We start from the raw sequence: 27,697 nt of genomic DNA, 5'->3' as shown, positions 1-27,697 counted from the left end.
CTATTCACATGTTTCATAATGTCTGAATGGCCCCACTCAGATTAGGTGCTGGTTCTACCTACTGAAAACCTAAAGCACTCTAAGATTCAGGTGAAGTAGCTCATTCTGGACTATGTGATCAAGCTCATGGATTGTCAAGGCCAACAGTAACTTAATTACCTTGAAACAACTCATTTCATTTACTTACACTGCTAAGGGGAAGAGCTAGTAGGCACAATTATGAAATCTAATCTCTGCTGATTAGATTTATCAGAGTTTTCAAAAACTTAACAACAACCGTGTAGGTTTGAAGACACATCAATTTCTATTACACCACTTCCTGATATAAACCAAGAACAGTCCCCTTGAACTATGATTTGTTCTATGAAAAAACAAAATAAAATATGCACTGCCTTTTTCAAACTAGTACCTACAAGATGCATTCCCAGACAGTATGGGTTGCAAATTATGGGCACTGCAGTCTCAACATCAGCTTGGTGATGGCTATAGCAGTAGCTGTTATCTCCAATTAGTGAAGAACAGGAATAAAAAGATTCACTTCCTAGGAGATTCTGACTGAAATGGTATTGATAATACTACATAGAATGCTCTGCAAATGTAAAACATTCTAAAGCACATGACAGAACCAGTTGATCTTCTGGTTATATAAGAAAGAAGATCCCAGCAATACTTCAAACAGAAAAACAATCCTGGAACCAAACCGGTTACTTGCAATGTTCGGATTACAAGATTCCCCCCCCCCCAATGTTATCCATCCTGATATAAGCTAATATTATTTTAATTGTTGGCTGCAGCTGAATGCATGATTTATAAATGGATGGATGGAGAAATGGATGGATAATGATGGCAAAGAAAATTTCCACAAACTGAATGGGAGAGCTAAAATGGTTGGAGAAGTCTTTTCTTGGATTCTTAACTTGATGCAGTGCTGGTGCCTCTTCTCTGCAAAAGATCTCTTTCTCCATCACACAGCGGCAAAGATTCTTTGGAACATAGCCAAGTAGTTAATTCTTAATTTCATTGTCTAATTAATAGACCGCTAGTTAAAGAGCTACCGAGATGGACTTTGTCCTGCACATATAGCAAAGTCTTCATTCTTTGCCTCTGAGTCCAGACACAGAGAGCTTAAATATTTCTTGACTGCAATAGCCAAAAACTGAATGGGTAAATGTGGGAATAAATAATCCTCCCCCTTCTTTCTCTGGCAAAACCTCTGTGAATACCCCATCTTATTTTTCCACTTAAACTTATCTTCGATAGTCAAGTTCTTTAATCTCAGTAATACAGTAAAACACTTTAATATTTCAAGATGGTGAGCATTTTGCTCTGGCCAAATTATTGAAAGACCTTTCAGCTATCACAGCTATGACAGTCCCTCTGCTATTTATTAATTACTCATCTCTTTACTCATTAATTCAGAGCTGGATGCCCAATGATGAGAGAGAGTGGGAAATGCAATTCAGCTAAAACTGGAAGGGCTTAGATTTTCTGTCTCTGCATAGTTAGGATTGATTTTCTTCTCACACCAGTGCTTAATTCACCAGTTTTGTCTGTTTATCTTGTCCTATGCCATATTTTAATTGAGATGGAGATCATATGTGTTGGAAGCTCCCCTCGTCCTTCTGCTGATGCAAGGAATATCAGTAAGAGAAATGTTGAACTGATAGCTCATTGTAGCTGCTAGCTCCTATAATACATGTTTAGGGCATGTTTCATTTGAAAGACTAACATAGATTATATGGCTTCATATAAGAGAACTAGATTGGTATAATGATTGAGATTCCTGGGCTAGAATCCAGGCGACCACAAGTTCTAGTCTCGTCTTGGGCACAAAGCCAGAGAAGTGACCTTGAACCAGGCACTCTCTCTCCACCCAAGGAAGGAGGCAATAGTAAGCCACTTCTGAAAAAGTTTGCCCAGAAAATTAAATGGCCTTGTCCAGACAGTTGCTAGGAGTCAAGACTGACTTGAAGGCACAAATATATATATATATATATATATATATATATATATATATATATATATATATATATATATATATATATATATATCGGTATATCACCAGAAACTACCCCAGTAACCTGATCATTTTTCACAATTTAATAGGATTAGCTAATATTCCTCTAGATCAGAACAACACACAGCTAGTTTACTTAATCAAGAAATTCCTTAACATGGAGAAATCAGATTTAGCCATAGTCAAGATATGCAATTAACGCAAATGTCAGTCCTTGTGTGATGAACATTTATGTAAGTTGTTGTTGGTTACAGCTAATGACGCAGGAACTTTTCTACATACTATAGAAGAACAATGGCAAGAAGTAGGAGTCTGAATTAGATTAGGTCCTCTGATTTCATAGTAGAAGCCCCAGCATAACGTTCGGAAAACATACCTTCTGCTAAACTTGGGCTGGATCCCTAAAACAAAGAGAAGGGTGTTGTTTTATACAGAATGGCTTGAAATTATTTCAAGGTCATTTCCGGATTTCAGTGTAGTTTTCTGGTATAGACCAGGCAATTAGGCCAAACAAGTTTGGATTTGTCCAGATCAATACACAGAGTGAGAGACCAAGGTGTAAATTATAAAGTGTAATTGTCTAAAATTTTACATATGGATTAGAGAGGTTTTAAACTATTCATCAGCAGTAGAGGGATTTTTTTTTACAATTATTATTAAACTACACATTGTATACCTCCAAATGGCACAGCAATATTAATTCTTTGTGGCTACATAATTCTACATAGAGATGTAGAAGTCTAGCCATAGCACATCTACAACAAAACCATTCTGCAACTGTAAACATATAGACTCCTGTGTTGATTTCTAATCTCTATGTATGTATCTACCCTTTCTAGGAGTGACATATTTGTGGAGAAATATCACTGGGCACATTGCCAAGGGTGGGGGAAGATAAGGAATTGAAAAGTCATAGGGAGTAAGGTGTCTGTGCCAACTGAAGAAAAATAGCTTCTTTAGAAGTATAGAACTGTTGGCAGAATGCCTGTTAATTTGTCCATAGCCATAAAATGACTAAAATGTACTTTTTTTTTGGAGTTTGGGAGAAAGTATTTCTATCAAATGTGTCTATAAATCAATTACATTCTACATGGCAATCTGTGTTTTGATCATTTCCATTTTCTCTTTTGAATTGCCAGCCAATCCTTCTGGGGATGCAATTGTTCGAACTGCTACTTTTAAAGCAGATTTTGCCCATATTCCACAATTCCTGCAGAATAGATAACTTATTCCTTTCTTTTGAAAAAAGAAACTAGCATGGCCATTTTGCCACTCCACAATCACATGGAGATGTCTCCAAGTACCTCCCCAGTCTGTAGTGGGTGGTGCTTTTCCACAGTCCTGTAAGCCAATTATGCTGGCTGGTCCTCTGCATACATATCATCTGCTGTTTAAGAAAATAAAGTCCCAGAGTGCATGAGTCACAAACTGGAAAGGAGAAAAGTTCTTTTACACTGGAAATCTTCTCCAAGAACAGTCTAGTTGCTAAAGAGAGGCTGGCAAGCAACATCACAGATTCTAGTGTGACAAATAACAACAGGAAGGTAAGGTAAGGGCTGGTGTAGATAGGTTGGCATACATGACAAATTCTCCTAATGTTTAATTGGAAACAAACTTTACCAATAAAATATATGCCTTTTCACTTAACTTTGATCATAGCAAACTTTCAGTTCCTGCATTGATTTGCTTATAAATGAAAACCAAGTTGATGTATCAAGGTCCTGATTAAAATTAATTTATGGAATTGTTGAATTATTATGATCATAATTAATACAATTCAGGGGAGATTATGATATTACATGGGGGAAGACGTGTCAATAGGTGATGAAAGTTAGAAAGGATTGTCAGATGGTTGATGATGTGTTAGGAGATGTATTAACAGGTAAATTGACTTGCCATTGGTTATCTAAGATGATTGTGCTGAGATACTTTCCAAAATACAGATTTCTACAGGCTAGCATATATTGATTTCTTGGTCCGTATTCATCACTGCTGCAGTTTAATGTAAACAATCAGTTAGAAAATTAGTTATATGTCAACAGTAACTATCATTACTAAAAATGGGGGACAATCAGTTTCACCCAGTAATATTCTTATGAAAGTGTGAGCTTTCAAGATTATACAATTTATTATATGAATCAACAGCCAATAGCTCCAGTTACAAATTGACAAGCTTTGGTGTGTTGTCTAAAGTCCTTTCCAAGGTGATAAATATGCTTGTTATTACATTTTCTCTTCCTTTAGAAAGTGTGTTCTTGCTTGGTACAAACATGGGAAGCAACTCTGAAGATCCTTCTCATTGCAAGGTAAATTTAAAGGATAACATTATTCTTTCTCAGAAATACTAAGCACAATTTAAAACATAGAAGGTAATAGGTTATTTTTGTTGACTGTTAGCAGAGAAACAAGCAAAATCAGGCTGCCATGAAGCTTGACATAGCATTAATCTTTCTGCATATGGAGATATATGGACAATTTGACATCATGTAATTTCTAATGTCACTTTTTTTTGCTGGATATTATTTGTCAGTATGTTTTGTGTTATTCGAATGCATGGGTTATTCTTAGATCAATTGATTGGGTAGATACCAAATTAATTGCAGAATCCTTGTGGACTTTTCTAAAACTTGGGGTGACTGTCTTACACTCATCTAATGTGGCCTCCATTGTATTCAAGGATATTGTTTGTACATAGTATACCTGACTGTGATCTTGGAAGAGTAAGTTGAAGACGTGTAGCTCTGCCCTCACACTTCTTTTCATGGAATGCTTAAAGGCAGCAGTGAGGAATAACTCAAAGGTATTGTGTATTGAAGTTGGATTCCATGTTCATAGTGGATTCCTTAGTTGTTGTGGAGCACTGAAATTTAGCATCACAATGGATGTAATTCTTGAATTCTTGAATGTTCAGCAGGTCTCCCTATATTTATTTTTCTACCGGTTTTATATTGTGGATATAGCATGATCTTATTATTTATTTATTTATTTATTAGATTTTTTTTTTTAACTCCACCTTTATTTTTGTCAACTAATGGTGTTGTTCATACTCAGTGCTCATTCCTCCCATTTCCCCACAACAACAATCCTTAGAGATGGGTTGGGCTGAGAAAGAGTGATTAGCCCAAAGTCACCCAGCTGGCTTTAATGGCTAAGGCAAGGCTAGAATTCATAAGCTTCTGGTTTCTGGGCAAGGTTCTTAGCCACTACACCAAACTGGCTCTGTGGTCTTCCTCTGAATAAACTGGATGGAATTATTTACAAGAATCTGGGACTTCTTGCATGAACTCTGGAAGTTGTAGTAGAAAATATACCCATTACCAAGAATATTAAAGAAGCTCATGGTTGGTTAAGGCAGAACACAATGATAAATGCAGCATGATTAATACATCCATTTTTGCTGTCCACATCTGCCTCCCAGATTCCTGTATCCATCTTTCCCTAAATTCTGCTTCCAGCTATGAGGGAGACAATCCTCAGAAGTCCCAGCCAACTATAGAAGTTGTAGTGCAATATGTTCAGCAGATTCCAGGTTGAGGAAAGTTGTTTTTGAGAATTTAGGAGTTCCTCCATGACCAGACTACAGAACCTGATTGTGGTCATATGTTCATCATGGACTCAGAGGACACATGAGCAACTGAATCCCATTGTCTTCAGTTTGGGAGGGGTGATGTCCATCTTTTCTCAGAATTTTCAAAGATAGCCAAAAGGTAGCAGTCATTGTTAAGAAGTAGTAGAAGATACAGGCTTTCTTTATTCCTGGGGAATCTCCTCATCTTGGATTCCAAGATGGACTTTTCATTTTTCCCATAACGAAGAACAGGGAGAAAGATCAAGTGTAAGAATAACAAAACTATTTATTATTCTATTGGATAATAATCTCAGGCATTACAGTGAATTTCAGCACTCCTGTCCATTTCTGATGGCTATAGTTGAGATTGTAACAAGTGTGGAGACAGTGTGCTCATTGTTGGTGCATCGTTTTCACTGTAGCATACACAAGGATTATCATGGCACCTGTTCCAGTTATACCATAAATCTTCCCAGCCTTTTCCTTTATGTGCAATGGCTCTCTTTAATTTTCAGCAAAAAGCAGCAAATGGGAATTGTGTTGCTCCACCAGTCTCTGAAGAGCAAAAGAATTTTGATATGCTCTATACAATCGAAGATGCGCCCCCATGGTATCTCTGCATCCTCCTGGGATTTCAGGTATAATAAACTGAGTTAGCTCCTTCCAGATTCTTTTGCTTTTCTCCCTGGCTTGTTTGAATTAACAAATATTTGGCACGGTGACTGTTTCTCCACCCACAATAACAGAGTGACTCTTTACGATAATTTAGATGTTACTATGTGTGTTCCCTCATCAGTGGTGCCATTGTTGAAAAGGTACAAGACGTACCTTGACTATGAGTCTTATACTGAATGGTGATTTCATCTTACTTCTATTGTTCATTTATCTCTGCAATATTAGCATGTATAGAACTTTGCACCCCAATCACATCTTGGGACTATGCTTTCATATATCTATTTCAGATACACTAAATTTATAGCAAAAAGAAAAATATGCTGTGTCACCCTTACAAAGCCACCAAGACTATGATTTCATCTGTTGGTTCAGTCAGTGCCAATAATGGAGCTACAACAAGAATGAACACAACTTTATGTGCCCCATTCTCTACATAGGATGGGGGGTTCCTGGTGGTCTGTGTCCCAAATAAGTCATGCATATTTCAGTGTATTGCTCTGATTATGGAACAAAAAGACTCTTTTTCCCCCCTTGGCAGAAATAATTTGGGGTAAGACCGGAAGCAAGGGTTTTGATAGCTGAGGGAGAGAGAATGGGAAAGGAAAAGATGGAAAGATGGAAACAAAGGAAACCAGAGGGATATAAAGCACTCAGACACAGAAGGAGGCAGCTGATGGCTGGGAAGGATGACACTTGGAAGATTATGGGGATGGAGGAAGCTGGTGGGATTTGTCACACCAGGATATTGGGGAAGTCAACTGAGGGCAGAGAGGAAAGATGCCGGGAAAATTAGAGTGGTGGGGGAGAGAGAAATGCTGAACAAAGCAAGGCATAATATGTTGTGTTGTGTTGATTGCAGATGATGGCAGTTGATATACAGAGTCCAGATTTCATTTAATCTCAATCAGAATCAATCAAAATATTTCATTTTGATTTTGGTTTTGCTGAAGAGTAGTTGACCTGAAACAATTGGGCATGATGGTTTATTTTGGCTTCTAAACAAAATAGTTCCACCATTTGGTGAATCCCATTAATGCTCACCGTCATTGCAACACGTAGTGCATGAATATTTTAACAGAGTAACAGAGTTGGATGGGACCTTAGAGGTCTTCTAGTCAAAACTCCTATTCAGGCAAGAAACCCTATACCAGTGATGGCTAACCTTTTCCCAACTGAGTGCCCAAAGCATGCACATGCGTGCGTGTGCACCCAAACCCCCAAAATGCAATGCACACGTGGCCTCCGTGCATGCACCCAACCCCCCGTGCATGCGTGCACCCCCGCATGTGCCCGTACATGCGAGTGCGGCCCCCTGCATGCACCCCACATGCACCCCACCCCCCATGCATGCACAGCAGAGATGCAAAGACCAGCTGGCCAGTGGGAGGCACGTGTGCATGCGTGGTAGAGCTGAGTGAGCTGGGGCGACAACTCACATGCCCACAGAAAGGGTGCTGTGTGCCACCTCTGGCATGCATGCCATAGGTTCGCCATCACACCCCTATATCATTTCAAACAAATGGTTTTCCAATCTCTTCTTAAAAACTTCCAGTGTTGGAGCACCCACAACTTCTGGAGGCAATTTGTTCCACTGATTAATTATTCTAACTGTCAGGAAATTTCTCCTTAGTTCTAGGTTGTTTCTCTCCTTGATTTCCATCTGTTGTTTCTTGTCCTGCCTTCAGGTGCTTTGGAGAATAAGTTGACTCCCTCTTCTTTGTGGTAATGCTTTAGATATTGAAAAACTGCTATCATGCCATTTTAGGAGCAAAAGGTGACTGTGGGAAAGGCATTTGGGCATTGGAAAAAAACATTCTTGCCTCTTTTAGGTTCTTTTCTTTTTTTTTTAAGATTTCAACAAATCTGAGAATGTGCCAAGCATGATGACTCCTCTGTTTTGCATGTCATTGGTCCCATTTCAGCTGCACTCTTACAGTCCCTCGTCACTGAATTCACAGTTTGAAGAAAGGTCACAGAACTTTCAGGAAATGTCTTTGACTAATATTTCACAGGGAGAGGCTAAGCGCAATTTGAGGAAATTACTATCCAGATTACAACAACAGTTTATGGCTTCAGTTGTATAGAATTTCAGCATTTCTACATAACCAATGAATGTACAGCTGCATCCCAAAGCGGTGATGCCTGTGTGTCAGTTTGGAGATATCGTCTGATCTTATACTCATTTGACATATCCTCCACCCTAATCTTTCTTCCAGCACTACTTGACGTGTTTCAGTGGCACCATCGCCGTTCCCTTCCTTTTGGCAGAGTCTCTCTGTGTAGGGAAGGACCAGTACACCATCAGTCAACTTATTGGCACCATCTTCAGCTGTGTGGGCATCACCACCCTCATCCAAAGCACTGTGGGCATTAGGTACGGCTCATCTGGTTTGCTCCTTGGTGAATGTAACGGAGAAGAGATTGTTATGAGGGGGAAGCTGTTAAGATGTTTAAATTTAGTAGCTGGAACAGTGTGGTAGTTCAGTGAGCCAGAACACACAGTTATAGTTGATTGATTGGAGAGTGCTGGCTCCTGCGTGAGGGAATCTGTACTGTGATTGGTTGCTGTGGGTGCGGAGGGGGAGTTTCCCTTCCCCCCACCTTTTTCTTCTGTGTGGCCTGGGTGCTCTGTGATTTACCTCATGATGCTCCTCTTTGCCTGACTATCTAGTTTGCTGTATATACAGATGCAAAATATATTTATTTATATAAAACTACAAGTCCGTGTTTGCCTGACTATCTAGTTTGCTGTATATACAGATGCAAAATATATTTATTTATATAAAACTACAAATCCGTGTTTGCCTGACTATCTAATTCGCTGTATAAACAGATGCAAAATATATTTATTTATATAAAACTACAAGTCTGTGTTTGCCTGACTATCTAGTTCGCTGTATATACAGATGCAAAATATATTTATTTATATAAAACTACAAATCCGTGTTTGCCTGACTATCTAGTTCGCTGTATATACAGATGTAAAATATATTTACCTATGTAAAACTACAAATTCATCTTTGCCTGATTATCTAGTTTGCTGTATATCTAGATGTAATATATATATTTATATTTATATAAAACTACAGGTTTGTGTCAGCCTGACTTTGTTTGGGCACCTGCTGTGCAATTCCCTGACAGCAGCACTGAATTCATGCACTTTTTCCCCCTCCTTCCGTAAGGCAGACTTCCTCTGTTTCAAGCCAGTGCCCTGGCATTCTTGGTTCCTGCCAAATCCATCTTGGCCCTGGAAAAATGGAAATGTCCTCCAGAAGGTAACTGAAACTTGGATAGCCTGTAAATTGACAGGAGCTAGGAATATCTTCAGAAGCCTTTCACTGAGTGAAGGAAGTCAGTAGTTTTCCAAATGGCAATACAGGTAGTCCTCGACTTCTAACAGTTTGTTTAGTGACCGTTCAAAGTTACAACAGCACTGAAAGTCACTGAAGTGACTTATGGCTGTTTTTCACACTTACGACCATTGCATGGTCACATGATCAAAGTTGCCCTGTTTATATTTATGACGGTTGCAGTGTCCCGGGGTCTTGTGATCACCTTTGGCAACCTTCTGACAAGCGAAGTCAATGGGGAAGCCAGATTCACTTAACAACTGTGGCAAGAAAAGTCATAAAATGGGGCAAAACTCACTTAACAACTGTCTTGCTTAGCAACAGAAATTTTGGGCTCAATTGTGGTCCTAAGTCAAGGGCTACTTGCATATGTTATGTGATGTGACTATAAACAAGAATCAGAATTTCACAGCCAGATATCTTAGTGTTGTCAAGGTTGAGAAACATTGTGGTAGACAAATTGGATGCCTTCCAGATTTTCTGATTAGAATTCCTAGGATTCTTTACCCTTGATTTTGGAAACTGCAACATGTAGGAGGTCTACAAAAGTCCAAAATACAAACATTCAAAGCCATCTTGGGGTCTGGATACAGTTCATTCACCATAGCTTTCCATATCTTTCTATCTGTAGAGTCCATCCTTGCATCCGCCATGGTCACACACTTTCCTATATTACTTTTCTTTTTTTTATTGTCATAAGCTCCATTCAATAAATACATTCTCTATCTTCTTCTTCTCAGCCCATTCATTCATTCTTACTTTATAAGTTAGGGTTGAAATTTAGTCTATTCATAGCATTTCTTTTACCCTAGTCCCTCTGTTTTCCATTTAGTTTACATTCAATCATCAACCTCTTCACCTTGACCCAAGCTTTCTCTGTTTTACTACACATACTTCTTAAGGACCCCATCCTCATTGCAATCAATATATTTTGTTTCTCCTAGCATACCCAACTGTCATTTCTGTATAACAAAATCGGGAGAAGCACACATTTATACACAACTTTTAACGAATGTTTATTCCTCAACACATACTATCTACCACCATAATATCAATAAATGGGATGGAGGGAGAAGAAATATATTGCCCCATGTCCACTATTCTCTCTGGGATTCAGGCTGTTCTGAAATGGAATAACCTTTCTCCAGAAAGAGAAACTTTATTGTCTAGTTGTTGTCTTTAACTCCAATTTCTTGCTTAATTCATGCAGACCAAATCTATGGCAATTGGACATTACCACTGAGCACTTCTCACATATGGCAACCAAGAATGAGAGAAGTAAGTTTGACCTTCCTAGATGTACACCCAACCACATTTCTCAGGAAATCAGTCATCAGTGGGAAATAGTGAACAGGAGGAATTATTTATAGCCTTCAAAGATTTTTTTTCCTTATGGCAGGAAACACTCGCATTTTCTGCTTATAAGTACAGTCACCAAATGTTCTTTATTATAAGGGACAACTCTTCAATTCAGAAAGCTGTCCTTTATAGTTATTCAATTTAATTATTTATTTTCTTGGTTTTGCTCTTGAATTTTCCCTTGTAATACAAAGTTATAAACATAAATATTACGAACCTCTTTTAGATTTGCTTCTTTTCCAAGTTTGTCTTTTATTTATTCCAAGAAAAAATTGGTTATTGCATTTATAAGTAATTTTCATACCCATTGAGGGAAGTTGTCCATTTCTTCTTTGTTAGCTAGATGGTATCTTAGGCAAGATAAAGAAATTAAAATGTTATATTTACCAAGATTTCAAATATGTCCCAGAGGTGCTTTTTCAAAAGGCAACTGGACTTTGTTTTTCCTTGAAGACGTTTCACTTCTCATTCAAGAAGCTTCTTCAGTTCTGACTTCAGTTCAGTCAGAACTGAGGAAGCTTTTTGGATGAGAAGTGAAACGTCTTCAAGGAAAAACAAAGTCCAGTTGCCTTTTGAAAAAGCACCTCTGGGACAACCATGAACTGGATGACTGAGAATCTCCGTAGACAAGATTTCAAAGAATTGCTTGAACTGTGTCCTATTATGAGGTGTTGAGTTCATTTAGTATGTTTTAGGAGGAAGTAAGGTGTACAAGGTTAGGGTTAAGATTAGGTCACCAAGAAGTTTCCTCGAAGTTTCTATTTTGTTTGGATTTTTTTTTTTTTTTTTGGCAGTGTGGAGGGGGAGGAAACTTTGTTGGTAGACACTGATGCAACAAGTGTCTGGAAACCTCTATGTGCATCTCATCAAAATACCTTTCATGGCTGTCAGAGTGGGTGGGGCTTAAAATTTAGATTCTTTACACATTGATGGAAGAAGTTAATTTGATTTTAAAAAAGAAAATAGATGCTTTAACTACTTTGAGGCATCCATTCACTCTTTAAATCCCCAAACCCTGACTCTCCGGGTTAGAGTGCAGCCCTTAGAGTGCTATGCAAACCCTAGCGTAGCCTTCAAGTTGAAGAATCTCTGGATTAGACTTACTAGTTTTGCTTTCATTGCTCAAAGGTGGCTGGCAAGAAACTATACTGGCTGATTGCAGGACCCAGATATGGAGGCTCAGCTGAGGGGATTTGTATGTTAAGTTCGGGGCTTGCTGGAAGTCTTCCCATGGCTCTTTGCTACCCTAATGCTAGGGATTAAGGTTGCAGTGAATAAGGGCAGGTTGGAACCCAATTGGTACAAAAGTGTTATTTTATAAAGGGTTATAACCCAATCCAAACCAGTTGGGCACATAAATGTGAAAGACCAAGAAAGTTACATACATCCTTGCAAGAAATCAGGCTTTTTGTCCTAAACTATAGTTGTTCATCTCTCAAGCAGTGACAATGAAGAATATCATAAAATGCATGCATTCTTCTAAACATTTCTGTCTTTTTAAAAAGTAAGTTGCATTTTACCATGGGGGGGGAGCGGAGAGGAAGAGGGCAACTGAGTGGCTGCATTGGCTTTCTTAATCTGCTAGTTCAGGTGTTGACAGTTTATAGCCAATATTGAAACATCTGTTTTCTCTTCCCACTTAGAGTTCTTCCTCTTAAGCCAGGCTTCAGGAAATCAGTCAATCTGTGAAATGTCTATTCTCTTTAGATAGGGGACTATCCTTCCTAAATTAGGATTATTACAAATATTGTGAGTGAAATACAGCCATGCTGGTCTTGCTGAAACACTATATTTGCAATGCATCCTTATCAACTTAATTCATCCTTTTTCTGTTTCTGTCCTAGATCCAAGGAGCCATCATCATTTCCAGCCTGGTGGAAGTGGTAATTGGATTGCTGGGCATTCCTGGGGCCTTGCTCAGCTACATTGGGCCCCTGACAGTCACACCCACTGTCTCCTTAATAGGTCTCTCAGTCTTCCAAGCCGCAGGAGATAGAGCTGGATCACACTGGGGCATTGCCGCATTGTAGGTGCTCCTTTTTCAGTACAGCAGATTTTCAGACTGTCGCAAGAGTGGAGCAAAAGCTGTAGAGTTACAGACCTACTGTAGGATCTCAGAGGAGTGAACTGCAGAGATACAAACTGGCCCATTGGCCAGATGGTCTCTCATCTCCTCACTCAACTGCCAGACCAAGCCAAGTGAAGCAGAGAGTGAAGTTCTGGATGGTTGGTTGCCAGTGGCTCAAATCTTCAGAAAGACTGTGCTTGTGCACACTTATGAGTGTAAGTGTGTATAATAAGTAGAATAGGACAGTGGCATGGTGAGAACATTATGAATCTCTTGCTCTCTATTTCTAAGGGGTTTGTAGCTCTGCAGTTCTGCTATATATCAATTTATGGCCAAAGAAAGACCACATATTTTTACAAATTAAGGAATAACCCACATATGAGTGCTGGTGGCTGAATTGCCCATAATTCACAGTTAAAGGATCATGAATAGAATAGATAAAGTAGATATTATGAACTTTTCAGTCATCACATTCCTTATCTGTGATTCCAATTGACTTCAGAGAAGTTTGCTTCATGGGCCTAAATTGGAACCTCGGATTTTATACTCGCCCATTGCTTCACTATGGTTCTGTCAGTCTAGACAGGTAAGGAAGCAAGAGCTGGAAGAATATGTTGTGGGAAGAAGCATTGAACTTTTCTTGGTAAGAGCATTGACAGTTATCTGATTCGGCTCAAATCCAACTGATACATTTTTCATATATTTGCTCTGACCTCAGCAGGTCTCAGTTGAATGCTGCTGGACTTGGACTGAAGCTTATTAACCTCTCAGGACATCAATATTCCAAGGCTGGTGACAGCCTTGCCCATGGATGCTGAGTGATGAGCAGTCAGAAGATGAAAGCAGATTCTAAACCTGCCAGCCAAAACCCTGGCTCTGCTGAACCTCAACTCTCATGTTTCTCAGCTAGTATGCTTGTTAGCTAAATTAGCCAAGATTAGATAGGCCTATAGAAAAGATCATGTAGTCATGAGATGCAAATTCACAAAGAAGTTGTGTTAAGGTTCACACACTTGTGTGGTGGTGGGAGGGAATACTTTTGTTGAATTACTCAGCAGAAATCAGAAAATCAGATCAGATGCTCTCTAAAGTTGTCAACCCAGGACCAGTTCATGCGACAGATTGCTGATCCAACTGGTGGTTTATTAAAAATTGCAGAATCTGCCTCCTCCTAATTGGATGTCCTCCAAATTTCCCACCCAAGATTTCTAATAAGCATAGCTGCTCTCTGCTGGCTGGAATTTGGAGAGGTATAGTCCTAATATAACTGCAAGGTATCAGATTTGTGTAAGGAAATGCCTAGATAATGGTAAATTCATAATAAATAACTATCCATGTATAATCCAATAAATTCAATTTGAAATCATATGAATTGATCCCAGGGTTTCTTCATCCAATTGTTCCTAATCTGTTCACTCATATCTTTTCTCTTCTTTGAACAGGTCTATTTTTTTAATTGTTCTGTTTGCTCAGTACCTACGAAATGTTTCTTTTCTCCTTCCTGGGTATAAATATGGGAAAGGCTGCATTTTGATCCGGATACAGATCTTCAAGATGTTTCCAGTAAGGAGATTGTCTTTTACTCATCATTTTATTGTGGGCACATTTTGTATGCCCCCCCCCAAAAAAAGTTTGGTCAGAATTTGCTGATTTTTATCCTGCCAGGTTCCCCAGTTGCATCAGTTGGCAAGAACAGCTTATTCTTCCCCCGTGTAGAAGGTTACTCTGAGCATGCGTAAATAATCCGTTCACATGCAGTACTCTTTCTTATCCATGGTAAAGGTCAATTGACTCAGAAACTTCCTATACATCAAGAAGGCAAAATGGGACAAAGAAGAGACTGGGAATTAATTGAAACTAAACTTAACAAGGAGAGGAAGATTGTAAAAGCTTTTGCCAATCAATTGTGTACATTTGGTAGGAGTAAAGGAGAAGGAATGTAGAAAAGATCCTTAACACAAAAGTTTGATTTTGGTTGAAATACTCAAATCTGCATTCTTGCAGATTGAGAATTTTAAATATTCAATTTTAGACAATTCTCCAGGAATAAAGCTCCCTTGGCTCTATGGGATTTATTTGCAGTATAAATACTCGCAGGACCAGATTACAGAAGTCTCGAAAGTGAAAACGAGGCAGAGTAGCACAGAGTAGATGGACAATAGTTTAGAGACCCATGTTCTTTTCCTACAGCTGCTTCCTGTCTTCTGACTTGTTTTCAGTGTGCATATATAGCTGAGAGATGATGATGTTCTGCCTTTCTGTATCTCCTCTTCAGATCATACTAGCCATTTTGGTGGTCTGGCTGCTTTGTTACATTCTGACAGTGACGGATGTGTTTCCTCGGGATGCCAGTGCCTACGGATTCAAGGCCAGAACAGATGCTAGAGGAGAAATCTTGTCCATAGCACCTTGGTTCCGCTTTCCCTACCCCTGTAAGTTGGCCTCATAGTTCCCTTCACCTCATATCAATCTTGGGAGGAAGCAATGGAATATGCATCCACATGATATGCTAAGCCACCCAAGATTGCACTGATGCCCTCGTATCTCCAATCCCTCCTTCCCTGTTATTCTTTCTCTTTTATTTGCCTATTGCATAAAAATGGGCAGGATCTTCCCTCTTTTATCTGTTCTTACATGCTCCCTTTCCATGGAAGAGATCTCCCCTGGGCTGATCAACAGGCATGGATTAGCAGTTCAGCCAGGGATGGAATAGTTGCCTTTGATGTGCTAAGGCCCTTCCTACAACCAGGCCCTTCCAGAAACAGGCTGAATGGCAGAGTGCATTCTCCTGAGAGAGCCTTATGTTGTCCCAAAACCCCCTGTCACCACTTACATCCCAAGAAATGAGTTGCATGTGGGAGTTTAAATCTTGGGCGTGCCTGGAGAAAAGGAAAGGTTTTCTCATGTCTTTTAGCCTTCAATAATCCCATTTATCCTCCAGAATAACAGTTGGAAAATGATGCATTTACACTCTTACCCCCATTCCTTTGCCTTTTGCTCTTTTCATTCCTTCCTAACATGGATACCTGGGGGGAGGGGGGAGGGAATTAAACACATACACACACGTATGTATGTATGTATGTATGTATGTATGTATGCGTGTATATTTATTTATTTTATTTATTTATCAAAATTTATATGCCGCCCTTCTCCTGTAGTACAATATATATTGTACTGTTACCTTTTGTAATATATATATATATATATATATATATATATATATATATATATATATATATATATATACACACACACACACACACACACACACATATAGGACAAAAGATAAAGTAGAACGTGTGTGTGTATGTGTGTGTGTGTCTCTGTCTGTGTGTGAATATATCAATACACACACATATGATAGAACCCCAAGATGTGTGTGTGTAATACAAAAGGTAACAGTAGAACATCTTCGAGTTCTATCATAAGTGTGTATATATACATACACATACACACTTAAACATATACACCCTCATGGTAGAACCCCAAGATGTTCTACTGTTACCTTTGGTACTCTTGTACACTCTGGAAATATTTCATGCTGTGCTTCACCCTGGAGGCACATTTAGGTAATTTGTCAGAGAATTCATATGAGCTGGTGTGAACTTGAGTGTGATTAAAAGACACACACACACAAACACACACACACACAGAAGAATCTGGGGTTCCTGGTTTTTATTTACTGGATTTCAACCTTTGCTCCTCCGAGAGAAACAACATTTTACAGCCTAGCTGATATTTGTTGTGTTGTCTGCTTTCCCAGGTCAGTGGGGGATGCCCACAGTGACTGCGGCTGCTGTGCTGGGAATGTTCAGTGCTACATTATCTGGCATCATTGAGTCCATCGGAGATTATTATGCTTGTGCCCGACTTGCAGGCGCTCCCCCGCCACCAGTCCATGCCATCAATAGGTAAGGTGCATCTGGCTCAGAGATGTCTATATTTTTTATAAGTGTCTGTTCTGCTTTTCAGAAAGGTAATATTTTAAGCACATTTCTACAAAAACTGTGGAGGATGATACTTCAGTAGCTAAAGGCTCTTAGAAAATTTTTTCCCTCACTTTGTGATGCCAAAGGTCAGGAGGAAATTGGCAAAACTTTATTTGTTTTAAAAAATGTCCATTTTTGGTGCACTTCAAATGCTGATTTCTTTACTCAAATATTTAAGGATTTTGAGAATATTTTTTTTCACTATGGAAGCACACTGTTTTATTAACATATTCATGAGGCCTTCCTTTTGTCATATTCTGCCCAATCTTTGGAGATTCTTGTCTCAAGGTTTTCTAGACTGAAAAATATGGGTCATGTTACCACCATTATTCCAAGATTCAGAATTTCCACTATGTTTGCCTCTGGATCACTCTTTGGGTGATGTTTTAGGGAGTTTAATTCTTGCAATGCCCATCTTTCCCATTTCCCTTGCATATTTCATTCTGACATTCACAATGCACAACTGGTATGAGGTAATACAGCTTTGCTAGCTCACTTTACTGATTAAAACTTGAGATCTACTCAACATTGATGTGTGCAACACGAATAGCCTCACAACTCACCTGGTTTCTAAATTACCGTAATTTGTTCTCTTGGTATGCAGACTACCCTGAACTGTAAACATTTAAGGAGTCTGGGTTCACAGGATTTACTAAGTCAGCCATCAAAACAAACAGTTTCCCCACTTTGATGCAAGACTAGAATAAAAGGTCTTACAATATTGTGCAAATACAACTGTGAGGTTTGCAATTGACCTGGTCAAGGTTGTCATGTGAGCATAACCACCAACACAGACCAGTAGATCAAAGTGGCTGTTCCTCGGAACAGGTTCAAGAGACCAGATTTGTTTCACTGCTGAAAGCAAAATACTGTAACTGCTCCCTTCTTAAGAAAGAGGCAGTCAATATTTGAGATCTAACAAGAGTAAAAATATCTCTTATGGGTTTCTTTTGAAAATCTTTCAGGGAGTCAATAGAGAACATGCACGTTAGCCTTGCCTACAGCATAATATCTCAGGCTGCTTCACAGATTGGCTGGAATATTTAACTGAAGCTTTCCTCTAGGATGAACCTAGTGGGCACTTTTCTTTTTAATGCACACACGCATCCAGTATGGTGCAGTTACATTCAGAACTGATAATGCTGAATCCTGTGGGTGTATGAAACACTAACGGATTGTTTGCGGTATAAGCAGAAGTGGAATATTACCCCAGGAAGACTGAGCCATCAGGCCAGAGGGATTTAGGAAGGTATCTAATCAGGGAATCTTTTATCTCCATGAGTGCCTGTGGGTGGGCAGTAGGTCTGTATGGTTCTATATGGTTGATTCCTGTGAAGTTTCCAATAGATCAGGATGTGGCAGCTGCCTGCATATGTCATCCCCAAGAACTATGACCAGCAGGAAGAAGTATCACAAATGTGACATTGGATGGGGCAAGGCAGGATTTTGCTCGCTCTCTCTTTTTTTCTGTCTGCAAAGGTCAGGGAATAGGATGAATAGGTGATGAGAATCCGAAGCACCACAAGTCACCAGGCAGCCATATTTGTGTATGATGGACACATTGTATCTGGCTTAACTAGTAAGTGACCCAGAGATGGGTTGCTGCCGGTTCAGACTGGTTTGCCTGAACTGGTTGTTCCGATTCTGCGTGGTTCAGAGAACCGGCAAATTGGACCATTGGCTGGCCCCACCCCTGCCCATTTTTTGGGCCATTTTCAAGCCGTTTTTCCAGCCAAAATTGGGCCAAAAAAACCCAGCCTGAAAACAGCCCAAAAAAACAGCCTGAAAACAGCCCCCCAAAATGGCCTGAAAATGGCCCCCAAAAAAAAGCCTGAAAAAAGGCCTGGTTTTGGGCCATTTTCAGGCCATTTTTATGGCCAAAATTGCCCCAAAAAATGGCCTGAAAATGGCCCAAAAAAGCTGGCTGCGAGAGAAAGAGAAGCCAGGTGAGCTGGACCCAGACATGTCCCAGGTCCCCTCGTCCCAGAAGCAGCAAACTCGCACTCTTTCCCTCTCTGCTAGCCCCCTTCTTCGCATGGGATCACCCAGCAATGGAGACAGAGAGGGAGAGGGGCAGTGTTTCTGTGTGCTCCCATTTCTGTGTGGCACTCTCCCTTCAATGCCAGCAACTGCCGCTGCTCCCTTCTCCTTCTTCCTCTCCCTCTCCATTGCTGGGTGATCCCGTGCGAAGAAGGAGGCTAGCAGAGAGGGGAGAGTATGAGGTTGCTGCTTCTGAAATGAGGGGACCCGGGAAGCGTCTGGCTCCTGCTTACCCAGCTTCTCTTCCTCTTGCAGCCAGCTTTCCCAGGCTAGCTTGACGCAGTCTCTCTCTCTCTCTCACACACACACACACACATAGTTTGGATCTTTCTTTCCTCCTGCCCCCCCCCGAGACCCCTGGATTCCCTCCCCAACCCTGCCTGTCCCATACAGGTACCATCCAAGTGATGTAGAGTTGGCCACGCACGTTCAGTCACATGACCCCCTCAGCCATGCCCCCCCCAGCAAGTCATTAGGGCAGAGAACCGGTTGTTAAAAAAATTTGGAGCCCACCACTGAAGTGACCCACATCCACTTGTTAATTCTAATTTTTGGCAGTTATTCCTTTAAAATGTTTGACAAGATCATGTAATTTGCTGAGTATCCATCAACTGAAATGCATCACCCTAACATTGCTAGGAGAGAGACCTGGGACATCTAACACAACCCTGCGGATTCTTTTTCTTCTTCTTTCCCCTCAGAGGCATTTTTACAGAGGGAATCTGTTGTATCATTGCTGGGTTGCTGGGCACTGGCAACGGTTCTACTTCCTCCAGCCCGAATATTGGAGTCTTGGGCATCACCAAGGTACCACCCTTAGCTATTAGATAGCATCTTCTGTTTCTAGGCTTTTGATGGATTTGCACACAGCTGCCTGCTTCTTCTTGTGCACTGGGAGAAGCACAAGGCTTCAGTTTATAGCAGCCGGGCAAAATCTGCAACCGGGATAGATTGTATATTGGCATCACAAAGTAATTTTGTAGGATGAATTCTGAAGTCATTTGTAAACAAGCTGCACTTATGCCATTCTAGATTCCTGAGAGATGTTTCTGCTCCAGCATTAAGATAGTCTAGCCCATTTTTGGTGTGGTGTTGTTCATATCATGGGCCCAGTTAAGTATGCAGAATTGTTGCCACCTTAGCAGAAGTTATAGTATTGTTGTTTTCTAAAAATTAAGGAACTTCAGGAACAGATCAGGCTATTCAGCTAACCTGAAAAACACCTCGTCAGACTGGTAGTAGTTCTCCAGGATTTGGATTAGACAGAGACTCACCTTCTTGATTCTCTTAACTGGGGATCAGTAAGGCCTCTGGAAGGACCATCGTTTCTCAACTAAGGAGGTTTGCACTGCTTCACTCCAAGTGCACCGCCTGTAATTTGAATGGGAAATTTCCTCTGAGATGAGTCACCATTCTGCTTGGCTTGCAGCCGGGCTGACCAGAGACAGCAGCTGCGACAATTGCTGTTCTAAATAAATGGGTTTGCTGCTCTTATTTTACTCAGAAAGCACTCTGGAAATCCTACTGAAAAAAATTAAAGCTTGTATTGGCCAGATGGTATTAAATGTAAAAAGTCCTTTCGGGCTCAGTCTGTACTTGCAAGCATGACTCATATGTTGAGTAGAGACAGCAGAAAATGTAGCAGAAGCAGCAGCATATATAGATTAATAATAACAACTCAGTGCATATGAAGGCCAAAACCAGCTAAAGAACTGGCAGCTGTGATTTGATATTATTGTGAACAGGTAATTATGATACTGATTGTGCCACAAACCATAATAATTTACTTTACTTGGAGTTTTACAGCTTACATCCTCCAATGATATCTGTAACTCCATCAAACATCCACATCTGCCTATCCCAGGTCCTTGGGAAGGAATCGATGGGCAGACAAAAATGCCAAATCCAATCTGACTGTGAGACAAACCATAATAATTAATAATGAATATATGTTGATTATTTGTACTACTGCTTTTCCTCCACAGGTGGGCAGCAGGAAAGTGGTACAGTATGGTGCAGGAATCATGCTTATTTTAGGAACCATTGGCAAATTTACTGCTCTGTTTGCCTCCCTCCCTGATCCCATCCTTGGAGGGATGTTCTGCACTTTGTTTGGTAAGTCATTTGTAGAAATAGCTGTGTCAAGTGACACATCAACTTTCTGATTGAGGGGCAAGGTTGAAATGAATTGTTTACTTTAAAAAATGAGATTTTTGTAATTCCGTGCAGCAATGGGAGGGAGGCACCAGTTAAAAAGAAACTGTGGGTAATCTTCTATTTCCCCTGCTGCTTTCCAGTTTGCTTTTCTTAATTTTGCTTTATATTTGCTTTCCCCCACCCCAAAACACCCTGGATGCTATTTGTTACAGTGTAATGCACACTGTCTACACAAGAGCTCTAATTTGCACTTCTAGGATAGCCTCGTCTTCATATTATGTTCAGATTTCAACCCAGGGATCTTTCTGCTGAAACCACATCCAGGAAAAATCAGTAGACTGAAATCATTCTTATGGTCTTTGTTGCCGCCTGATTTTTAGTTTGGGACTTAACTACCCTTCTCAAGCTTCCTCCATTTATTTGTTTAGGCATGTATTTATTTAAGATTATATATCCCTTCATAGCCCTCTCTAAGCAGTTTACAGAGTCAACATATTGCCCCCAACAATCTAGGTCCTCATTTTACCAACCTCGGAAGGATGGAAGGCTGAGTCAACCTTGAGCCGGTCAAGATCGAACTCCTGGCTGTGAGCAGAGTTAGCCTGCAATGCTGCATTCTAACCAAAGTTTTCTTTCTTTCTGCAGGTATGATCACTGCAGTGGGTCTCTCCAATCTGCAGTTTGTGGACATGAATTCCTCCCGCAATCTTTTTATCCTGGGTTTTGCAATGTTTTTTGGGCTTACCCTTCCAAACTATTTAGATTCACATCCGAATGCTATCAATACAGGTACTGAAAACTAGGGAGATATGAAAACTAAGCCAGGCTGTTTGTGGTTAGAAGTGGCCTTTCTCCATTCATCTTGAGCAACTCTGAATTTTCTTCCATTCTTCTGAACCAATGATATGGGAGTGGCTATGTTTGTTGTTGGTTGTTTAGCATGTGGCATTTCCTAGCTGCCATCTCACAACATGCCATTGTCAGCATCCTGGACTGAGCTGAGACAGAGAGAAAGAGGGAGGAAAGCCCACCATATTTTAAGAACAGTAAAAGAATCATCAAATTGGTGAGGAGTCTGGAAAGTGAATGTTATGAAAAACAATAGCAATAATTTAAGATGGAAAAGATATTAAGGAAGGAAGATATTAAATATTTGTCATCAAATGCAATGGCCCCCAGCCTTTTGGGCACCAGGGACCAGTTCCATGGAGAGACATTTTTCCATGGACTGGAGGGGGCACGGTTTCACATGCTGCCTGCATCCTGTGGATGGGTTAGGGCAGGGGTTAGCAACCTGCGGCTCTGGAGCCACATGTGGCTCTTTCATCCCTCTGCTGTGACTCCTTGTCACTCAAAATATGTGTCACAACTGCCAATGCGTGATACCTGCCGGCATGCAGTTTATTGAGCTTTTCAACCCCCGGTAGGCCAATCATGGATAAATCCAAGAAAAGAAAAGTTTCAGAAGAAAACAGAATGTTCAATTCAACTACATATGCTAGTTTTGTGGCCGCTCAAGAAATAGTCAGGCATGGGAAGGGTTTTGTGCCTCCCAGTGTTTTCTTTTCTGTGGGTTAGGTCCGCAGGGGACAACTCATAGTTTGAAAATCTCTGCCCTACATAAAGGTAAGTTATTAAGAGTCAATGCTAAAACGACCATTTATTTCATGTACCATGGGAAATGTTTGGCAGAATTTAAATCAAAAAGATGCAAAAGGTGACAACCTGCATAATTTGGAAAACACAACACTCTATTTTTATGCTTGGCAGAGAATATGCAGATCAGATTTTTACTCTTCAGCAAGTTAGAGATGGATGAATGTGAAAATCTTTGCTGATTTAGAGAAAATATGTGACAAAGTGAATAAGCTTGAGTTATACAATTTGTGCATGTATGAACTCTGGGAAGGATGGAAGTTAAGAATGTGTGCAGTTTCTTTGGTTTTAATATGTTGATAAATCTACAAGGAATACTTGAGTGATAGTATAGGTGGATGAATTTGGAATATAAACTTAAGTAGACTTTTTTTTATGCAGCAAAGACAAATGATTTCCTGTGAATGTTAGATTTTATGATGCAGTGAGGAATTAATGTGTTAAAACCCAAAAATAGTTGTGTTTGAGTGAAAATGCGGTGAACAATTACAGATTATGCCTATACATGATAAAAAGTGATATGTAACTAATATATGTCCTGGTGGAGTAAGATGGAATAACAGATGGAGAAATTTAAGATATGCAAATGCTGGTTGAAAGGTTGCAGGTAGCATATATTGTAGAGAAAAATAAATGTCACAAGAAGTGAAAATGACTACATACAACAGCTCTGCTCACTTTATATGTGAGAGTTGGGTAGGTTATGTGAACATAAAAGCTAGGTGCAGTTGGAATGGGGTGCTTAAGTTACTCATATAGCAAAATGAGAGAATAGGTGCTGAATCAACTCTGAATGACAATTATATTAGAATTATGTAGTGGTGGTGGTTTGGTTATATGAAGTGAATGAATGAGGATCAAATCAAACTCTGAATGAGTCAAGAGGAAGGGGGAGACCCCGAAACTCATAGATGGATGAAATTGATGGAATCCTCAAAGAGAGGTGAGGTTTAAAAAACAAAAGCCAGAGTGTGAAATGATATGCTATATGGACATGGTGTAAGCATGGGTGGTTTAATAAGGACAGAAAGATTGAAGAGATGTAGGGAAGGGTGTTTGGCTAAGCCTGATTTAGCTACTGTATATTTCCCTTACTTTTCCTGTCACTTATATCTTGCATTGCTTACCTTTTCTTTTCTGTGCTTTATATAGCATTTCCTACTCTAAAAGGGAATAGAGTGAGGGATATAATAAAGATACATTTGAGAAATGAAGAAGTATATCAAGCATATTTTGATCATATTTTGGACTATAAATTATTACTGTTTGTAGGCATTGCTGAAGTGGACCAGATATTAAGAGTGCTTTTAACCACAGAAATGTTTGTTGGGGGCAGCATTGCATTTATATTGGACAACACTGTTCCAGGTACACCTGTTTCACTGTATTATTTTGAAGTGTTTAGCCTGTATTTCAAAAGGATAGATTTAAGTAACCCCCAAAATTCATCCAAAATAATATATACAGTATTTTGATCACTGTGAGCTATACTTGATCATTTGGTGCTATCTGGTTACTTGCATTAGTGTTGCTACTACGCTAGATAGTACCTCATACATAGCAGTGGCAGAAAATATAGAATTAGATGTACAAATATTGTATTTATAACCATTTCTGTTTTGTTTCTGCTTTCCCAGATTAGGAGGTAGATGACTCTCAGCATTTTAACCTTCTAAATCTGTAGCCTGACAGATGTAGTGAATATTATCATAAAATTTGATTCTTACAGTCCTGTCTCATAACATTGGCCTTTTAATTTTGTAACTACCTCGTAGTATCATAAGAGACTAGAACATTTATTATGGCAAGGATTTTAAAGAACCAGTTGCTTTTTAGTCTACGCCATAATATGCTAAATGTTAAGGGGCTGGAAGTTGTTTTTTGTGATATCATAACTATCTCCCTGGAATTTCGGATAGGAACTTCCCACCTCCTACATAGTTCTTCATTAGGTAATGAAACCATATTGAAAACAAATTATGTGTTTTCTACCAGTACCCAATTGATTTATTTATGGGATGGGATGCAGAAAGCAGACACTTGTTCCTTTTAATACTGTTGATCCCATCATAGGAAAATCCACCATGCTCTTCTCATAAAGTTTATTATTTCAATTTTTACATTTCTTTAATCTCATGGCGTAACTCTCTACATGTTACTAGCACAGCTTTCTTTTGTGAAGAAATTAGATCACTGAAACCTTTCTTGCAAAACCACCTGATTTGAAATACATTCTCTTTTCTAGGGACTCAAAAGGAACGTGGCTTAGTACAGTGGAAGGCTGGAGCACATACCAACAGTGACGAATGTGCAAAACTGAAGAGTTACGATTTTCCCTTTGGGATGGGTCTGATTAAAAGGACTCACTGGTTAAAGTATGTACCAGTGTGCCCTGTTTTCAAAGGTTTTAAGTCAAGAACAAAGAAAGATCCTGCTATATCAGAACAAGTAATCAATACAGTGGATGAATCAGGGATGTGTACCAAGGTTTGAAAGGGTTCTTCATAGTATCATAGTTTGAAGGGGTTCTTCATAGTGAACTAAAATAGTATAATGAAAAGTGAACAACAGAGACTGCAGAAACATTTAGCTGTATTTAAATTATTCCAGTGAAAATGTCTCAGATCAGTCAAGATTAATGACTGAAACACATCAGAGGACATTTGTGTGGCTATTCAAGAACCTTTATTCTTGAGTAACAGTTGATTTTATAAAAGTGGAAATAAAAGTGGAAAACTTGATTTAAAAGTTCAGCTAAGCACTGTTGAAACACACTAACTCAGAGGCAATAATTTTGTTCATTTTGATTTGTAAGTATCCAGTGTGAGTTTAGAAGGAAAGCAGGTACTTTCTTGATGTTGGAAGACATTTATTTAAAGACTGCCAGATGTGGGCCACACAATCCAGCAGGTGGCAGATGAAAAAGATACACAAAATATAATTTGTTCCCATCCAGATCTTAACAGTCCAGATCTGATCATGTGTGATCCAAGGTCAAATTACTGCAGTCAGTCTAATTATGTGACATTCATTCATACTTACATGCACGTAAAACCTTGATTTTACTGACCAGTTTTTTTGAGGGGAGGGGGGAGTGTGGGGACAACAATGTCCCTAAAAGTGTAATGTCTGTGAAATACAATAATATATATTTATGTCATTGGTTGTTTCTGTCAATTTCTTTCAATTGTGTAATGGAGCAAATTAGATCAATTGTTGGGACTGTGCCATAAATATCATTTTCCCTACTGTTTGGGGTAATAGCTGAACTAAAACATTGCCCGTAACATTCGGAATCAAAAATTGAGGTTAAGCAGTAGTTTTGCTTTGGTAAGTCAGAACAAACTTGTTAAAATATTAATATGTGGTAGATAATCTGAAGAACACTCTTATCAAGATTTTCTTCACAAGTACATATATTAGATGTGATTCCAGGAATCAAATTATGTATGTATGTATGTATGTACACACACACACACGAAATGATGCAAACACCCAAGATCATTCATATTTTTACAATCATTAACATTTATGGTCTTATAGAGACAACCAGTAAAGGCTGAAACCTAAGAGGAAATTTTAAGAAATCTGAACTGGTAGTTTAGTAGTTTAAAAAAAAGGAAATGGGAAACTTGACCTGTTGTCAAATTAAACTTTTAGCATCTTTCTCCATTAACATGGTGGGAAGGTAGCTTGGATTGAGATTCAATTACATGTGAAGAGGCCCAAACCCCATACCATACCTATTCAAGTATTTTTTTGTATACTTGTCAAGTACTAAAAAAAGTACTAAAAAAATAAAATAACACATCTTATATGGCTTCTCAATGTGATTGTTTTAAGGTCAGTCCTCTTTAAGCTGATGTTCCCCATTGTTTGGACTACAGCTACCTGCAATTGCATGACTACTGAGAATGTGCTGTAGTACATGAAGGGAATTATAATTCAGAACATATGAAGTGCGGCACATTAGAGAACAGTGACTTACATTATTAAAATACAGTACAGGTAGTCTTCGACTTACCACAGTTCACTTAGTGGCCGTTTGAAGTTACAATGGCACTGAAAAAAGTGACTTATGACCATTTTTCACACTTTGACCATTGCAGCATCCCCATGGCCATGTGATTTACATTCAGATGCTTGACAACTGACTCACATTTATGACAGTTGCAGTGTTCCTGGGTTATGTGATCACCTTTTGCAAACTTCTGACAAGCAAAGTCAATGGAGAAACCAGATTCACTTAACAACCGGATTACTAATTTAAGAACTGCAATGATTCATTTAAGAAATGTGGCAACATAATTTTTGGGCCCAATTGTGTTTGTAGGTTGAGGATTTCCTGTATCTTCATTTGTTGATTATAACTGCTATTTTTAAAATTCACCATTAAGCCACCACTTATGTCCTGGATTTTTTCAGTTCATTTTTCCCAAAACCACTTTTGCCCAGAACTCTCTTTCTGAAGCAAACCAGTCTTGTCCTGTTTCATGAACAGGCTAATATGTTCCAAACTACACAATTTTGGGTCTGGACTACCTGAAGTTGCTCTCCTGTTCTTGAAATATTCTGAACATTCCTAACAATCATTAAGCAAGGGTACTAAACACAAGCTACCACATGTAGAAAAGGAGCAGCAATGTTGAGGAATTTACACACCAGCGCAACTACTATAAGCTTTGGTCAGGTTTTTATATATCATCTAATTGGCTTTTGTGATTGTCTATTTGAAATGCTGGCATCTTTTTTTTACAGCAAACATTCCTGATATTCTACATGTAGTCTTGAATGCCTGCACCACCAATCTTATTGTTT

The 27,697-nt window shown here is 39.3% G+C and overlaps 1 protein-coding gene and 1 long non-coding RNA gene across 5 annotated transcripts; one reads left to right on the top strand and one right to left on the bottom strand.

Moving 5' to 3' along the window:
* Nucleotides 1–3,394: 3,394 nt before the first annotated feature.
* SLC23A1 (solute carrier family 23 member 1) lies at nucleotides 3,395–26,042 on the top strand. 4 transcript variants are annotated; one of them, XM_034432278.3, is made up of 16 exons: nucleotides 3,475–3,561; nucleotides 4,262–4,323; nucleotides 6,101–6,223; nucleotides 8,477–8,634; nucleotides 9,443–9,535; nucleotides 10,821–10,888; nucleotides 12,814–12,852; nucleotides 12,935–12,995; nucleotides 14,480–14,600; nucleotides 15,313–15,469; nucleotides 16,801–16,948; nucleotides 19,768–19,873; nucleotides 21,052–21,181; nucleotides 21,869–22,012; nucleotides 24,152–24,247; nucleotides 25,125–25,496. In XM_034432278.3, exons 2-16 carry the CDS (start codon nucleotides 4,288–4,290, stop codon nucleotides 25,370–25,372), a joined length of 1,728 nt encoding a protein of 575 aa, XP_034288169.2. In that variant the 5' UTR covers nucleotides 3,475–3,561; nucleotides 4,262–4,287; the 3' UTR covers nucleotides 25,373–25,496. The 4 variants fall into 4 exon arrangements, with proteins under 4 accessions (XP_034288167.2, XP_034288169.2, XP_034288168.2 ...); XM_034432276.3 differs by having other exon boundaries at nucleotides 3,395–3,561; nucleotides 9,447–9,535; nucleotides 12,814–12,995; nucleotides 25,125–26,042; XM_034432277.3 differs by having other exon boundaries at nucleotides 3,484–3,566; nucleotides 9,447–9,535; nucleotides 12,814–12,995.
* On the bottom strand, nucleotides 15,259–20,416 carry LOC148116735 (uncharacterized). Its single transcript, XR_015732366.1, has 3 exons — nucleotides 20,341–20,416; nucleotides 16,015–16,063; nucleotides 15,259–15,392 (listed from the first exon to the last, which is right to left on the bottom strand). It is a non-coding gene; the product is annotated as an uncharacterized LOC148116735 (long non-coding RNA).
* Nucleotides 26,043–27,697: the final 1,655 nt, after the last annotated feature.

This window comes from Pantherophis guttatus, chromosome 1 (assembly GCF_059756535.1).
Source record: "Pantherophis guttatus breed Tessera chromosome 1, ASM5975653v1, whole genome shotgun sequence".
NCBI classification, from domain to species: domain Eukaryota; kingdom Metazoa; phylum Chordata; class Lepidosauria; order Squamata; family Colubridae; genus Pantherophis; species Pantherophis guttatus.
The sequence above is the reverse complement of the archived record's forward strand: the minus strand, read 5'-3'. Positions and strand labels throughout refer to the sequence as shown.